The sequence below is a fragment of the Hyperolius riggenbachi genome, chromosome 2, assembly GCF_040937935.1.
Source record: "Hyperolius riggenbachi isolate aHypRig1 chromosome 2, aHypRig1.pri, whole genome shotgun sequence".
Classification (NCBI taxonomy): Eukaryota; Metazoa; Chordata; class Amphibia; order Anura; family Hyperoliidae; genus Hyperolius; species Hyperolius riggenbachi.
Window position 1 is genome coordinate 91,959,680 of NC_090647.1, and position 17,247 is coordinate 91,976,926.

Sequence of the window (17,247 nt, forward strand, 5' to 3'; positions counted from 1 at the left end):
TTTCACGGTTTATTGCTCGCTCATACAACCTACCACCTAAATGAATTTTGGCTCCTTTTCTTGTCACTAATAAAGCTTTCTTTTGGTGCTATTTGATTGCTCCTGCGATTTTTACTTTTTATTATATTCATCAAAAAAGACATGAATTTTGGCAAAAAAATGATTTTTTTAACTTTCTGTGCTGACATTTTTCAAATAAAGTAAAATTTCTGTATACATGCAGCGCGAAAAATGTGGACAAACATGTTTTGGATAAAAAAAAAAACCCATATAGTGTATATTTATTGGTTTGGGTAAAAGTTATAGCGTTTACAAACTATGGTGCAAAAAGTGAATTTTCCCATTTTCAAGCATCTATGACTTTTCTGACCCCCTGTCATGTTTCATGAGGGGCTAGAATTCCAGAATAGTATAAATACCCCCCAAATGACCCCATTTTGGAAAGGACATCCCAAAGTATTCACTGAGAGGCATAATGAGTTCATAGAAGATATTATTTTTTGTCACAAGTAAGCGGAAAATGACACTTTGTGAAAAAAAAAAAAAAATTTCCATTTCTTCTAACTTGCGACAAAAAAAAATGAAATCTGCCACGGACTCACCATGCCCCTCTCTGAATACCTTGAAGGGTCTACTTTCCAAAATGGGTCATTTGTGGGGTGTGTTTACTGTCCTGACATTTTGGGGGGTGCTAAATTGTAAGCACCCCTGTAAAGCCTAAAGGTGCTCATTGGACTTTGGACCCCTTAGCGCTGTTAGGCTGCAAAAAAGTGCCAAACGTGGTATTGCCATACTCAGGAGAAGTAGTATAATGTGTTTTGGGGTGTATTTTTACACATACCCATGCTGGGTGGGAGAAATATCTCTGTAAATGGCAATTTTTTTAATTTTTTTTACACACAGTTGTCCATTTACAGAGATCTTTCTCCCACTCAGCATGGGTATGTGTAAAAATACACCCCAAAACACATTATACTACTTCTCCTGAGTATGGCGATACCACATGTGTGGCACTTTTTTGCACCCTAACTGCACTAAAGGGCCCAAAGTCCAATGAGTACCTTTAGGATTTCACAGGTCATTTTGAGAAATTTCGTTTCAAGACTACTCCTCACGGTTTAGGGCCCCTAAAATGCCAGGGCAGTATAGGAACCCCACAAGTGACCCCATTTTAGAAAGAAGACACCCCAAGGTATTCCGTTAGGAGTATGGTGAGTTCATAGAAGATTTTATTTTTTGTCACAAGTTAGCGGAAAATGACCCTTTGTGAAAAAACACAATTAAAATCAATTTCCGCTAACTTGTGACAAAAAATAAAATCTTCTATGAACTTGCTATACTACTAACGGAATACCTTGGGGTGTCTTCTTTCTAAAATGGGGTCATTTGTGGGGTTCCTATACTGCCCTGGCATTTTAGGGGCCCTAAACCGTGAGGAGTAGTCTTGAAACGAAATTTCTCAAAATGACCTGTGAAATCCTAAAGGTACTCATTGGACTTTGGGCCCCTTAGTGCAGTTAGGGTGCAAAAAAGTGCCACACGTGGTATCGCCGTATTTGGGAGAAGTAGTACAATGTGTTTTGGGGTGTATTTTTACACATACCCATGCTGGGTGGGAGAAATACCTCTGTAAATGGACAATTGTGTGTAAAAAAAAAATCAAAAGATTGTCATTTACAGAGGTATTTCTCCCACCCAGCATGGGTATGTGTAAAAATACACCCCAAAACACATTATACTACTTCTCCCGAGTACGGCGATACCACATGTGTGGCACTTTTTTGCACCCTAACTGCACTAAGGGGCACTAAGTCCAATGAGTACCTTTAGGATTTCACAGGTCATTTTTGTTTCAAGACTACTCCTCACGGTTTAGGGCCCCTAAAATGCCAGGGCAGTATAGGAACCCCACTAATGACCCCATTTTAGAAAGAAGACACTCCAAGGTATTCCGTTAGGAGTATGGTGAGTTCATAGAAGTTTTTATTTTTTTGTCACAAGTTAGCGGAAATTGATTTTAATTGTTTTTTTTTCACAAAGTGTCATTTTCCGCTAACTTGTGACAAAAAATAAAATCTTCTATGAACTCACCATACTCCGTACGGAATACCTTTGGGTGTCTTCTTTCTAGAATGGGGTCACTTGTGGGGTTCCTATACTGCCCTGGCATTTTAGGGGCCCTAAACCGTGAGGAGTAGTCTTGAAACCAAATGTCGCAAAATGACCTGTGAAATCCTAAAGGTACTCATTGGACTTTGGGCCCCTTAGCGTACTTAGGGTGTAAAAAAGTGCCTCACATGTGGTACCGCCGTACTCAGGAGAAGTAGTATAAGGCGTTTTGGGGTGTATTTTCACACATATCCATGCTAAGTGGGAGAAATATCTCTGTAAATGACAATTGTTTGATTTTTTTTTTTTTACACACAATTGTCCATTTACATAGAAATTTCTCCCACCCAGCATGGGTATGTGTAAAAATACACCCCAAAACACATTATACTACTTTTCCTGAGTACGGCGGTACCACATGTGTGACACTTTTTTGCAGCCTAGGTGTGCTAAGGGGCCCAACGTCCTATTCACAGGTCATTTTGAGGCATTTGTTTTCTAGACTACTCCTCGCGGTTTAGGGCCCCTAAAATGCCAGGGCAGTATAGGAACCCCACAAGTGACCCCATTTTAGAAAGAAGACACCCCAAGGTATTCCGTTAGGTGTATGGTGAGTTCATAGATGATTTTATTTTTTGTCACAAGTTAGTGAAAAATTACACTTTGTGAAAAAAAACCAATAAAAATCAATTTCCGCTAACTTTTGACAAAAAAATAAAATCTTCTATGAACTCGTCATACACCTAACAGAATACCTTGGGGTGTCTTTTTTTTCTAAAATGGGGTCACTTGTGGGGTTCCTATACCGCCCTGGCATTTTACGGGCCCAAAACCGTGAGTAGTCTGGAAACCAAATGTCTCAAAATGACTGTTCAGTGGTATAAGCATCTGCAAATTTTGATGACAGGTGGTCTATGAGGGGGCGAATTTTGTGGAACCGGTCATAAGCAGGGTGGCCTTTTAGATGACAGGTTGTATTGGGCCTGATCTGATGGATAGGAGTGCTAGGGGGGTGACAGGAGGTGATTAATGGGTGTCTCAGGGGGTGGTTAGAGGGGAAAATAGATGCAATCAATGCACTGGGGAGGTGATCGGAAGGGGGTCTGAGGGGGATCTGAGGGTTTGGCCGAGTGATCAGGAGCCCACACGGGGCAAATTAGGGCCTGATCTGATGGGTAGGTGTGCTAGGGGGTGACAGGAGGTGATTGATGGGTGTCTCAAGGTGTGATTAGAGCCGGGAATAGATGCAAGCAATGCACTGGCGAGGTGATCAGGGCTGGGGTCTGAGGGCATTCTGAGGGTGTGGGCGGGTGATTGAGTGCCCTATGGGCAGATAGGGGTCTAATCTGATAGGTAGCAGTGACAGGGGGTGATTGATGGGTAATTAGTGGGTGTTTAGGGTAGAGAACAGATGTAAACAATGCACTTGGGAGGTGATCGGACGTCGGATCTGCGGGTGATCTATTGGCGTGGGTGGGTGATCAGATTGCCCGCAAGGGGCAGGTTAGGGGCTGAATGATGGGTAGCAGTGACAGGGGGTGATTGATGGGTGGCAGTGACAGGGGGTGATTGATGGGTGGCAGTGACAGGGGGTGATTGATGGGTGATTGATAGGTGATTGACAGGTAATCAGTGGGTTATTTCAGGGGTGAACAGATGTAAATATTGCACTGGCGAATTGATAAGGGGGGGTCTGAGGGCAATCTGAGCGTGTAGGCGGGTGATTGGGTGCCCGCAAGGGGCAGATTAGGGTCTGATCTGATGGGTAACAGTGACAGGTGGTGATTGATGGGTAATTAGTGGGTGTTTAGAGGAGAGAATAGATGGAAACACTGCGCTTGGGTGGTGATCTGATGTCGGATCTGCGGGCGATCTATTGGTGTGGGTGGGTGATCAGTTTGCCCGCAAGGGGCAGGTTAGGGGCTGATTGATGGGTGGCAGTGACAGGGGCTGATTGTTGGGTGGCAGTGACAGGGGGTGATTGATGGGTGATAGGTGATAGGCAGGTGATTGACAGGTGATCAGTGGGTTATTACAGGGAAGGACAGATGTAATTAATGCACTGGCGAATTGATAGAGGGGGGGGGGGGGGGTCTGAGGGCAATCTGAGCGTGTGGGCGGGTGATTGGGTGCCCGCAAGGGGCAGATTAGGGTCTGATCTGATAGTTAACAGTGACAGGTGGTGATAGGGGGTGATTGGGTGATTGATGGGTAATTAGTGGGTGTTTAGAGAAGATAACAGATGTAAACAATACATTTGGGAGGTAATCTGACGGCGGGTTTGCGGGCGATCTAATGGTGTGGGTGGGTGATCAGATTGCCCGCAAGGGGCAGGTTAGGGGCTGATTGATGGGTGGCAGTGACAGGGGGTGATTGATGGGTGATTGGCAGGTGATTGACAGGTGATCAGTGGGTTATTACAGGGAAGAACAGATGTAATTAATGCACTGGTGAATTGATAAGGGGGGGTCAGAGGGCAATCTGAGCGTGTGGGCGGGTGATTGGGTGCCCGCAAGGGGCAGATTAGGGTCTGATCTGATGGGTAACAGTGACAGGTGGTGATAGGGGGTGATTGATGGGTAATTAGTGGGTGTTTAGAGGAGAGAATAGATGTAAACAATGGATTTGGGAGGTGATCTGATGTCGGATCTGCGGGCGATCTATTGGTGTGGGGGGGTGATCAGATTGCCCGCAAGGGGCAGGTTAGGGGCTGATGGGTGGCAGTGACAGGGGGTGATTGATGGGTGATTGACAGGTGATCAGGGGGGATAGATGCATACAGTACATGGGGGGGGGGGGTCTGGGGAGAATCTGAGGGGTGGGGGGGTGATCAGGAGGGAGCAGGGGGCAGGGGGGGGGGATAAAAAAAAATAGCGTTGACAGATAGTAACAGGGAGTGATTGATGGGTGATTAGGGGGGTGATTGGGTGCACACAGGGGTCTGGGGGTGGGCAGGGGGGGTCTGATGGGTGCTGTGGGCGATCTAGGGGGGGGGGGGAAATCAGTGTGCTTGGTGCAGACTAGGGTGGCTGCAGCCTGCCCTGGTGGTCCCTCGGACACTGGGACCACCAGGGCAGGAGGCAGCCTGTATAATACACTTTGTAAACATTATACACTTTGTATGCGGCGATCGTCGGGTTAACATCCCGCCGGCGCTTCCGTATGGCCGGCGGGATGTTGCGGCAGGTGAGCGGCGCCAGGCGGAGGCGGAGGATCGCGTCACGGATGACGCGAGCGCTCCGCCCATGCCCCTACAAAGACCGCCGCCATTTGTCTATACGGCGGTCCTTGCGGGGTGCACTTCCCGGCCGCCAATTGTATATACGGCGGTCGGGAAGTGGTTAAATATGTATGCCATGAGGGTATACTATTGTTATTTTTGCAAATAAGGTTTTGTAATCATCGAGGGTGTAGAATGAGAAAGCAAAAAACACAAAACAGAAAAGGCACCTTTATTTCTAAATACAATATTGTCACCATACATTGTACGAGGGACATAATCTAAATGTAATAACCAGGATGGATACACAAATAAAATGTATGGGTTTAACTTATAGTAGTAGATGAAGACCGGCACCGTCTGTATTTTTCAAGCTCCCATTAAATAAGACACATAACAGTTGCAGTGGAGTGCAGTAGCCACTGCAACTGTTGTGTCTTTTTTATTTAATGAAAGAGCTTGAAGAATACAGATGGTGCCGGTCTTCATCTACTACTAATGAATGCGGGATTGGAGTGCTGACTTTCCCATTTGACAAGGGACATCACCTTTAATAAGTTCTGGAGTGCCTTCTACTAGATGTCTATGGGTTTAACTTATAGTTAACACTGTTTATTGTAAAGCTGTAATAAATGTAAATGGAGAAATAGTTTTTGTTTTTTGTTTTTCAATCTTTTCTCTTATTTTCCCTTTAAATTGCATAGAAAATAAGATACTTACTAAACAAAAATATTACTCACTAAAAGCCTAATTTGTCCTGGGAAAAAAACATACATCATTTAGGTGGGATAAGTAGTAATAAAGGTATTGGCAAATGAATGGGAGCAGCGCTGATATGTAAAAAGTGCTCTCATCCTGAAGTGGATAGAAGGAAATAAATATGGCCGCCTCCATGTTCTTCTCACTACAGTTGTCCTTTAAAGTGAACTAAGCTGCTCCTGGCTTCAAATAGCTGCAAGGGCTGCCATTGTTCAGAAGCTCAACCCCTGCTGTTTTACAACTAGCATTGTCCAGGCTAGGTGTGAAATTCTTCAACTGTAACTGACGTTTTCTGTTTGAAGTACAATGGGGGTTTGTTTGTGGTCAGTTAAGTCTAATGAGGTGATTTCTTATGTGTTCCACAATCTCCTGCTCAGCGACCGCGGGTCCTTTGCGGACGGACAAAGTGGCTATTTTAACCCTTAGATGTAAAAAAATGAGGTAAATTGAAAGTTTTTTTTTAATAATAAACCACATTTTTAGAATGCATTTTTAATTTGCTATAGAGCTGCCCTGGGTGTTAAAAATGATGCTCGGTTCACTTTAAATGCGGCTTTGTGCTGTATTCAAAGCACTTATAAATACTCTCCCAAAGAAAGTAGAGTATGTAAGGTTAGCGCTGATTCAGTCCTGTAACACAATTTTATTTTAAAAAGGTAAATTAAAACTCAAAACCTGCCAGTCCTTTGAGCCATTCTGGGTACTTGAATGTCGCTACTCACCTAGAGTTTCATCCATGCCCCTGGCTACAGTAAACACCAGCCTGTGTATCAGTGCAAAGACCCAGGTGTGATTCTGTGGTGTGGCAAGGTGCCACAAGTCAGATCTTAGTTCAGTGGTACCAGTTTTATTGGTTCCACGTGTGTGTGTGTGTGTGTCCGGAGCCAAAACACCTCAGAACTCCCACTCCAAGATTTACCTATAGTTTTAACATGCTGGAGGAGGCCCCCTGAAAATTATGCGAGTATAGAAAAGGTAAGAAGAGTAAGCTTCCTTTAATGGCTTACTATAACCAACAAGGTGGCAACAACTATTAGGTACACTTTAGCCGCTTTTGTGTGCAATCCCTGCTTCCTCAGGGCAATTTAAGTGTCTGAAGGTAGCAGAGTAGCCTGCAAGGACGCCTGTGTTTTCTAGAAGGCCCATAGCTTCTTCTAAAGCCCACCCCCAGTGTACCTTTTTAGTTTTAGACCCTTGGAGGTGAATGTAAGCGGGCTTATGAGGGGTGCACACAGGGCTGTGGAGTTGGAGGAGGAGTCGGAGTCGGGGCAATTTTGGGCACTCGGAGTTGGAGTCGTGGTTTCAGAAACTGAGGAGTTGGAGTCGGAAGATTTTTGTACCGACTCCACAGCCCTGTGTGCACAGCCAGGTAAGATTTGTTATGAGGAAGAAATCAGTTGAATTGGAAAATTGGGGAAAAAAAACAAAAACCTTAAAGTTGGCTATATTCTTCTTTAAAAATATGTTTTAGTAGTAGTAATAATAATTCTAACGTTTGTATGGCGCTTTTCACCTGTCTGAGTCATAGTGCTTGACAGCTGAAGCCACTAAGCGCGTTCTCAATATTTACGTTTCCAACGATTCATATAACTCATATCGGGCAGCTTTAATCATGGGTTACCACTTGCGAAACGTATAAAACTGTAACTATCCTCTTTGTTTGCTCTCACCCTAAAACAGAATCTCCTCCCCTGACCTTTAACGGCCTAGTCCAGTCAATACTTTTTTTTTTTTTTTTTTTAAATCATATTGTGAACTTCCACTTGATAAAGGATTCTCCTCAACCACCTTATACGAGAACTGTAATTAGAGACCGGGGATGCAACCAGCTGTATTGTAACCTCAGATATGGATGCTAATTGCTTTGCTAGCTCTTTTCACCTTGCATTACCATTACCTGTTTTTTGGTTGCATGGAAAATCTTTTTGAGTTGGGCAAATCAGATTCCGCAGGAAATGCTCAAATTTCAAACTGCATACAATTTGCGTGCAAGGCCAAATAATTGACCATCCATACCAGGGCTGTGGATTCAGAGAAATGATGGGTACCTGGCATTGGAGTCGGGGGTTTCGTAAACTGAGTTGGAGTCTGATGATTTTTGTGCTGACTCCACAGCCCTATTCTCTACTATCCATGCGTTAAAGAGACACTGAAGTGAAAAAAAGAATTGATACAGTATAATGATTTGTATGTGTAGTACAGCTAAGAAATAAAACGTTAGGAGCAAAGAGATAAGTCTAATATTGTTTCCAGTACAGAAAGAGTTAAGAAACTCCAGTTGTTGTTTATGCAAAAGAGCCATTGAACTCCACGACTATCAGTCGCAGAGAGCTTTGTCTTCTGAAGCTTATCGCGAGTGTCAGTCACTGTTTGTTTTTGTTTTTTTTTCCTGCAGAGGACAAAGTTCACTAGCCTGCTCTGTAAAATAAATTAGAATGCTGAGTAGTGTGTAAACTGCAAATATTAGAGAATGATGCAATGTTATAAAAAAACTAATATAACTAAAAATAAAAATATGACAATTTTTTCTTTGCTACGAATGTTCTAGTAATTATCCGTACTACACAACCAATTCATTATATCACATTTTTTTCGCTTTAGTGTCTCTTTAAAGAGAACCCGAGGTGGGGATCGTAGAAAGAAATCTATACACAGAGGCTGGGTCTGGCTATAGTGCCCAGCCTCTGTTGCTAGGTGAATCCCCCCGAAGTGCCCCCTGCGCTCCACTCTCCCCCATAAATTACGGCCGAACTCTCGGGCATTGTTTACCTTACTAATGTCACTCACGCCGCTCCCCCGCCTCCTGCAGAGCGCCGGTCCCCGCCCGCGTCCCTTCCCTCCAATCAGCGGCGAGGGAAGGGACATGAGCGGGGAACGGCGCTCTGCAGGAGGCGTGGGAGTGCCGTGAGTGACACTAGTGAGGTAAGTACAGCCCGCTGCGACACACTGTGTGTCGCCAGCGCAGCTGTAATTTATGGGGGAGAGCGGAGCGCAGGGGGTACTTAGCGGGGATTCAACTAGCAACAGAGGCTGGGCACTATAGCCAGACCCAGCCTCTGTGTATAGATTTTTTTGTACGAGCACCACCTCGGGTTCTCTTTAAAGGACTTACGAGGCGAAATAGTCCAAAAAAGTTAAATACCTGTATGAAATATCAATGCACGGAGGGCGCCGTCCGTGCCGTTCTGCCGGGTCCCCGCATCTCATTGGGCCCCCCCGGCCGGTCCCAACCCCACAGCCCGGGTCAGGCTCTCATTCCTCCACTAAGATGGCCGCCGGAGCTGGGGTCGGGACCGGCCGGAGGGGCACTATGAGATGCGGGGACCCAGCGGAATGGCACAGAGGGCGCGGATGGCGCCCTCCGTGCATTGATCTTTCATACAGGTTTTAACAAACCGACAGAAAAGGGTGCACAGGGCTGGTCTAACAGCCGTTTCACAAGCACAAAGAGATCTCTGAGGAAGCAAGTGTTTTTGTGCTTGTGAAACGGCTGTTAGACCAGCCCTGTGCACCCTTTTCTGTCGGTTTGTGGGGATGAAATAAACGTGGATTCTGCAGCTTCTTGGTGCCCGGACTGGCGGACTCTTTCTACCTTGTTTTGTTGGAACTGTAACAGTACTTGCTGCAAATCCTTTTCCTGTGTTGCTTTCACACTTTACAGATCTCAGGTCTGCTCCGAATAGATTTACAGACTTACATTTTGAAGAGCATAATAAACAGTAAAGTTTTTTTTTAAAGCTCCTTTCACACTGGCATAAAAATCGTTCTGCTTAGTGGAGCACCATAGATCAGGACGGATGTGGATGGATCCTATTGAACATTCGTAATGGGTAATGGATCTGTTCGGTAGCAGAATGCAAGGATGGGTCCTGCACGATTTTTCTGCCTTGACCAGACGCAACAGAGACTGACTGGATCAGTGCTAGTTTATGAGATCGGACGGTGTCTGTTCTCACTTGGCTGTTCATTATGAGCATTTTGCAAGATACTCACCTGCTTCTGTCCATTCAGGTCCCTGCATGCTGGTATACAGATCCTGAGGCTCCAGCAGAAGCATCTTGGGCTCCCATTAAGTGCAGTCCTCAGGGAGGATTCTTATTGGTTCAATACGTAGTGGTCCATTGAAAACTCTCCCTGGGGAGGAACGATTCCCATTGGTCTGTTGCAAATCAATGCAAGCCTGTGATGCTTCTGCTGGGGCCTCAGGATCTGTATACTGGCATTTGCAGTGTGCAGGGGTGCGAATGGACAGTGGAAGCAGCAGCAGGGCAACTCAGCGAGGAAGGTAGTGAATGGAAAGGATTGCAAAACTGGATTAAGACTGATGCATGATGTAAAAACTGATTAACAGATCAGATTCCTACAAGATCAGTTTTTCATTTATATAGTTTGGATCCAGCCTTACTGGTATGAGGATGTAGGATTGGGTGAGAAAAAGCTCCATGTCAAACGTTTTAGGTTGTGTTTGAAATATGTTGCCTAATATCTGCTGACTGTCCTTTGATTTGCTGTTATAGGGGGTAGAAGGAACACTGTGCCATCATGGCTCATTCGAAGTCGAAGGGCAACGATGGGAAGATCACATATCCACCAGGAGTCAAGGAAATCTCCGACAAAATTTCCAAAGAAGAAATGGTCAGAAGGCTAAAGGTGAGTTGTTTGTTTTTTTTTTTTTTTTTCAATAATAACTTGTGCGTAGAATTATTGCAAAAATTGTATTGGCACGTTTATCTTGGGCAACTTGGTTCACCCGCATTATTTTTGCACTTGAACCTTGCTAGTCTGCTTGCAAAAGATTTGGGCACAGAGATAATCCGTTTTGAGCAACTGCTGTCTGAAGTACACAAAGGTTAGAAGCCAAAGCTGGAACTCTTCTGAGGTCCCAGCTTGCATGCCAGGTTTTTTTTTTTCCTTACAAAGCGTGTGTGTGTACATACTGTGGTCTAGCACAAGAATGGGTGAAGTATTTAGTGAGAATGCAGGGCCTGTAAACTTACTGTAATATCACTGCTATTTCTGGGGATGGCAGGGACCTCTAACCTTCTGTTTCCTCCTATCAGCACATAGATTTTGTATCGGTGTGAGCATTTTGCCCACCCTGCTACAGGTCACTGAAGGTTACATGTAATTAAATTATCTTATTAAGAATTGTACACACCATGCCATTTTTACTCCAGATACTACCGTATTTCAAATAAAGAAAATGACCAGAGCTGAGGAAAAATATACAGCCTGCCGACTGCCAGTGACTGATCCCGGGCTCAAAATCCATCTGTTTCTCTATTGGAAGCAGATTACATGCTGAAAAATATTGATTAAAATACCATCGTTCCATGTGTATGTCCTTTCAATTCTTTTTCAATTGATATTCAATCAGAAATGTGATCGGAATTTGAAAAAATTGCATATGTGTGTACACTAGTTTATTTTTTTTTTTTTCTAAAAAAGCTCAACTAGGGTCTGGCATGAAAAAGCTAGGTATGTACCAGGCTTAAAGCTGCGTACACAAGCAAGACTAAGGCTCCCGATATAGACCGCCTCAGCCCATTATCCAGTTTGTGTACAGCAGCCCCCGTCGTACGGCTGCTGATTGGTTAACGATCCGCCAGGTGCATCAACTCAGCCAAGCGACAGCCAATTGCTTTGTCAGCGCTGCTCGCTCCACCCCTCGCGTGACGTCATGTGTGTGCACTCTGTCGTCCCTCCGCCTCCCTGTATAGCAACAGAATGCGTATGTATAGTCCGGCTCAGGGATGTTTCCCGAGGGATCAGGTCCCGATCCCCAACCGGCAAAATCAGTCAGCCTGTGTGTGTACAGACCTTTAGACTTGAGCTGTATCTCGCAATATTTGTGTACAGATAAATTCTCCTACACACCTCTGGAGTTTTTGCATAGTGGATGCGCATATCTGTAATTGTGTCCTTGGCCCACTTTCCAGTGTTTAATTGAGCAAGTGATTCTGGTGTTTGCATAATAATCTTGATATCCAAATCTTTGTTGCTTTATGACTTTTTTTTTTTATTTTGCCCTTATTCTAAGCTATCCTGCCTCTGTTTCTAACTATCCTTCCTTCCCTAAGGTCCCTTTTACACTTATGGCCCATACTCACGGGCGAGAAATGTTGCCTGTCGCCAGCACACGTGAGCGTGTGGGCGACAGGCCGGCGACAGCTTCTCGCCAGGTCCCTCCGCGTACACACGCGGAAGAGGGACCAGCGGCAAGGCGGAAGCTGTCGCTGACGTTCCTCCTCTCCCCGCCGGAAGCTCCATGTACCTACATGGAGGTTGCTGTCGCTAGTCCGCGTACTCACGCGGACTAGCGACAGTTGCGGCGGGGGGGCAGCGGCGACTGTCGCCATGCGATTGAAAGTTTCAATCGCATGGCGACATAGCGACGGGCGACAGTTCGGGGGCGCGCGCGCGTGCGACGGCCCATACTCACGGGCGACCTGTCGCCGCAACATGCGCGCGCCGCGTGTTGAGGCGACAAAAGTCCCTCGTGAGTATGGGCCATTAAAGGGAACCTAAACTGAGAAGGATGTGGATTTTTCCTTTTAAAATAATACCAGTTGCCTGACTCTCCTGCTGATCCTGTGTCTCTAATACTTTTAGCCACAGCCTCTCAACAAGCATGCAGATCAGGTGCTCTGACTAAAGTCAGACTGAATTAACTGCATTATGCAGGAGAACAGAGGCGCCAAAAGGATAAAAGGAAGCTAAATGAGCTTAAAAACCAAATTCTTGGTAAATAGAGGAGGTAGTGGTGGACTTGCCTCCTCCAAGTAGACACACAACGACTGTAGTAAAGACAGTCAATATATTTTATTTATGAACTCCAAATATGAAATGCGTTTCGCAGGATTGATCCCGCTTCATCAAGCAATAACAACGGAACAATAGCATGTGTGCTCAGTAGAAGAGCCAGGCACCTCTGTCTCTTCTACTGACCACATATGCTATTGCTCCGTTGTTATTGCCTGATGAAGTGGGATCAATCCTGCGAAACGCGTTGCATATTTGGAGTTCATAAATAAAATATATTGACTGTCTTTACTACAGCCGTTGTGTGTCTACTTGGAGGAGGTAAGTCCACCACTACCTCCTCTATTTACCAAGAATTTGGTTTTTAAGCTCATTTAGCTTCCTTTTATCCTTTTGGCGCCTCTGTTCTCCTGCATAATATTGAGTCCACCCTGGGTGGAGGGTTAAACCCCCTTTTTTCTCATCTACAGAGAGCAACTTCTTATTCCTGAGTGGGGTCAGGAAAATCTCCCCACCTGCCTTTACAGTGGTTGCCTAATGGTAACCCTGGTATGTGAGTATTAATATTTACTCTATTTAATAACCATTTACCAGTACATATTACACTATTGGGGTTCTTGGTGTTCCTTGTTTTTACCTTGGATTAACTGCATGCTTGTTTAAGGTGTGTGATTCAGCCACTTCTGCAGCTAAAGAGATCAGCAGGAAGCCAGGCAACTGGTATTGTTTAAAAGGAAACATCCATATGCCTCTCAGTTTAGGTTCCCTTTAATCAGTTGCTTTCAGTTATATCTGAAAGAAAACTGAGTTTCAAAGTAATGCCCATGTTTTCCTATGGCACTGTTCACACTTAATGCATTTTAACTGAAATTTTCTTCCCAATGCACTGCAAAGGAAAAAACGTGTACTAACGCATACCAACTGATTAAGTGTAAACGGGGCCTTAGAGCCTTACCCTTGCTCCCCTACCAAGCTAGGCATAGACTGGTTAATTACAGTCAGGTATTCCAAGCCAATCGATCCCTCTATGATCATAAATTGAACAGATAGTGATTGATTCCTACTTCTTCTAAATACGCTTTCAAAATGTTTCAACATATCCAGTAACACATTGATAAATTGCCCCAAATCAATCAAAAGTGAATCGGTCTTGTATGCCTGGGGCAGTAAAGGTCTGGCAGATTTGATCAAAGTAATGATATTGGCTCAAAAAGAAAATCCATAGGGGTGTGGCCACCGTTACATTCACCTACTTTCTGGAATATTGTATTCTTCCACTAATATTCTACTATTGTGTTACACTGACCAAAGCCTTCTTAATAGGTTAGTTGACTCTTGGATGAGCAGTAGTGAGCTTCATCAGCTTGCTGTACAACTTCAGTTGCATTTTCACCTGACTGGTAAATGGACTTGACTGTCACCATTGTGCTGTGTACATTGTAATGAAGGGGTGATTTAAAACAACAATAAGCTTTTAGCGGATGATATTTGTTTTTCTTTAACATGCGCAGCAATGCCACATTCTTCCCTGCCTCCCTGTGTGTCTCCTCCAGTCTATATGCAGAGCGGGCGCAGGGAGCAAGGAGTGATTTGATATTCACCAGCTCTGGATGCAGGATCGGCTCTCCTCTTCCCCCAGTGAGCAGCACTCTAAAGGTCCGTACACACGCGGGACTGGAGGCAACGACGGGTCCGTCGTCACCTCCTGCTGGGTGGGCGTTCCAACGACAGTCCGGCGTGTGTACGCACTGTCGGTGGACTGATACGGCTGCTTCTGAGCGATCCGCCCGGCGGATCGCTCTGAAACAGCCGTATCAGTCCGCCGACAGTGCGTACACACGCCGGACTGTTGTTGGAACGCCCACCCAGCGGGAGGTGACGACGGACCCGTCGTTGCCTCCAGTCCCGCGTGTGTACGGACCTTTAGGGTTACCTTCCTCCATCCTTCCATCCCGATCACGTCATAACGTGATTAGGACCCAGAGGGGTAAATCGGTATTACAATGCCGGTTGGAGGTGTTAAAACGGAGGCGACTCTGCTACCAGACCAAATATCAAATCTCTCCCTGCGGCCGCGCTGCATTAGGCAGCTTGAGATGAGCTGCCTGTGGATGCCCTGGCCTTAGTTATCTAACTCGAGAAGGTGGGCAGGGCTGCTGTTCAGTTAACAGTGGATAGACTGGCTGGGTTCACACTCCCAGGGGTTTGTGACATGAATGGGTACTGTGGATCTGTTGTATGATACACTGTGGCCGACCGATTGTTTTCACATTTTGTTAGTGCGTGTTGCAACAGGCATGTCATTGATGGCTGGCTGTCTAGAAAATGTATGCCTGTGTCCAGAAAAGTCGTGCAGGATGGGATTTTGCGTTTTTATCACCATAATGCAAACAGATCTAATGCTTCACATAGGATCTGTCAATGTGTCTTTTGTAGTCTGTCACCAGCAAATAGTTTGTAGCTTTCCCCTCTAGTGTGAACCTAGCCCAGTTTTTTTATAAAGTGAAATGCACTTTATCATTGTTGTGATTGGGAAATTGTTAATCTTTAACTCTTAGTTTGCAGTATATGGTCTTTTTAATTTTTTCCTTTTGTTGACCTTCTCTGACTAGATGGTTGTAAAGACCTTTATGGATATGGATCAGGACTCCGAAGAAGAGAAGGAACATTATTTAAACCTGGCTTTACACTTGGCCTCTGACTTTTTCTTGAAGCACCCGGATAAAGATGTCCGTTTGCTTGTTGCTTGCTGCCTTGCAGATATCTTCAGGATTTATGCTCCCGAGGCTCCTTACACCTCCCCGGATAAATTAAAGGTAATTCGCTATCAGAAACTTGTGGGTAAAATAACGAGTCATGCTGGATTTCCATGGTCAGATCTGAAATGGCAATTTTAGCCACATACCTACATAATCATCTGGCCAAACTCCATAATTATGTATAAATGATTTAGTCAGTGTTTGTCCATTGTAAAATGTTTCCTCTCCCTGATTTATGTTCTGACATTTATCACAAGGTGACATTTTTACTGCTGGCAGGTGATGTCAGTGGAAGGAGATGCTGTTTGCTTTTTTGACAGTTGGAAACGGCTGTTATTTCCCACAATGCAACAAGGCTCCCACAGTGTGATGTCAGAACCATGGTCCTGACATCACACTGTGGGAGGGGTTTCACCACAATATCAGCCATTGTGAAAAGGAAAATAATTCTCATGGGAAAGGGGATATCCGCTACTGATTGGGGATGAAGTTCAATTCTTGGTTATGGTTTCTCTTTAATCTATCCATGCCAGTCCTTTTCTGGTATAAGGCCTATTGCACACTACATGACATTCCATTTTCTTTTTCTATCTGATCCGATTTTGGATTCAGATTTAAAAAAAAAAAAAAAAAAAAAAAAGTACTGCATGCTGCTAAGGTTTTTAATCTGAATCCATAATCTGGCGTATAAAACATCGGAATCGCATGTAGTGTGCTCGAGGCCTAAAAGTGCTGGTTCCTCCATCTTCAGTGCCTACAAATGCCTAAAAGTGTTGTGAATAAAAAAGAAAAACTTTATTCACAACAAAAATCCACAACAAACAGGTTCTCAAAAACATTTGCTGTATTATCCGATTATACCCATGTATACATAGTGTGGCCTTTAACCCATGTTCATGAATAAAGTGTTGCAGTAATTCTACATTCCTGCATGAAACCATTCAGCATTTTGCTCAAATTCAACATTGTTGTAAAATTATCTCATTTTTAAGTGAGCTCCAGAGCACCATTGTGTTTCATAGCTGTGCCTGGTAAAAAGTCCTGCATGCTTCATTTAGGTGCATTTACCCGTGTGTTCTAACTTGGTGACTCCACAAACTTGGCTCGCCGGATATTTCATGACACAGTGACACACGAAGCGTAGAGGCAATGTAGATAATACACAGACAGTGTACTCTGCGTTGGGGGGTTTGTAGCTCCACCCTTATTGTGCACACAAAAGCATGTTAATTATATTATGTGGCCCAGTATGATAGGTTATGATCCGTATAGTCGGACTAGATCCAGCAATGGCGCCCCTAGTGGCAAACCCAAGTGTGCCTGCCAGCAGTGGTCAGTGTCAGACTTCGGGATTGTTCACACTACGATAGCTTTTTAAAGTGGATCTGAGATGAACTTTTATTCATTGCATAATTGTGTTCCTTTCATATAGTTTATAGGGCATTCCTCATGCCAAATACTTTGTTTTAATACTCTAATTCCCTATAAACTAAACAAGCCTCACCCACAGCTTCTCCAAAACGCCAAGGCACTCAGACCCATGCAGCGAGGGCTTATGGGAGCTCAGTCTGGGCAGGAGGAGGAGGTTACTAGCCAGAGAGTTCAGAGGCAGACTGGAGGGGGCAGTGACTTTTTCAC

The 17,247-nt window shown here is 44.6% G+C and overlaps 1 protein-coding gene across 1 annotated transcript in view; it reads left to right on the plus strand.

Annotated features, from left to right (window-relative positions):
- PDS5B (PDS5 cohesin associated factor B) overlaps positions 1 to 17,247 on the plus strand; it is a 148,244-nt gene that overhangs the window by 42,348 nt on the left and 88,649 nt on the right. Inside the window, exons 2-3 of the mRNA XM_068267054.1 lie at positions 10,606 to 10,738; positions 15,463 to 15,666. Coding sequence (XP_068123155.1) covers positions 10,631 to 10,738; positions 15,463 to 15,666 — 312 coding nt within the window. The 5' untranslated portion in view covers positions 10,606 to 10,630. The remainder of the gene's footprint in view (positions 1 to 10,605; positions 10,739 to 15,462; positions 15,667 to 17,247) is intronic.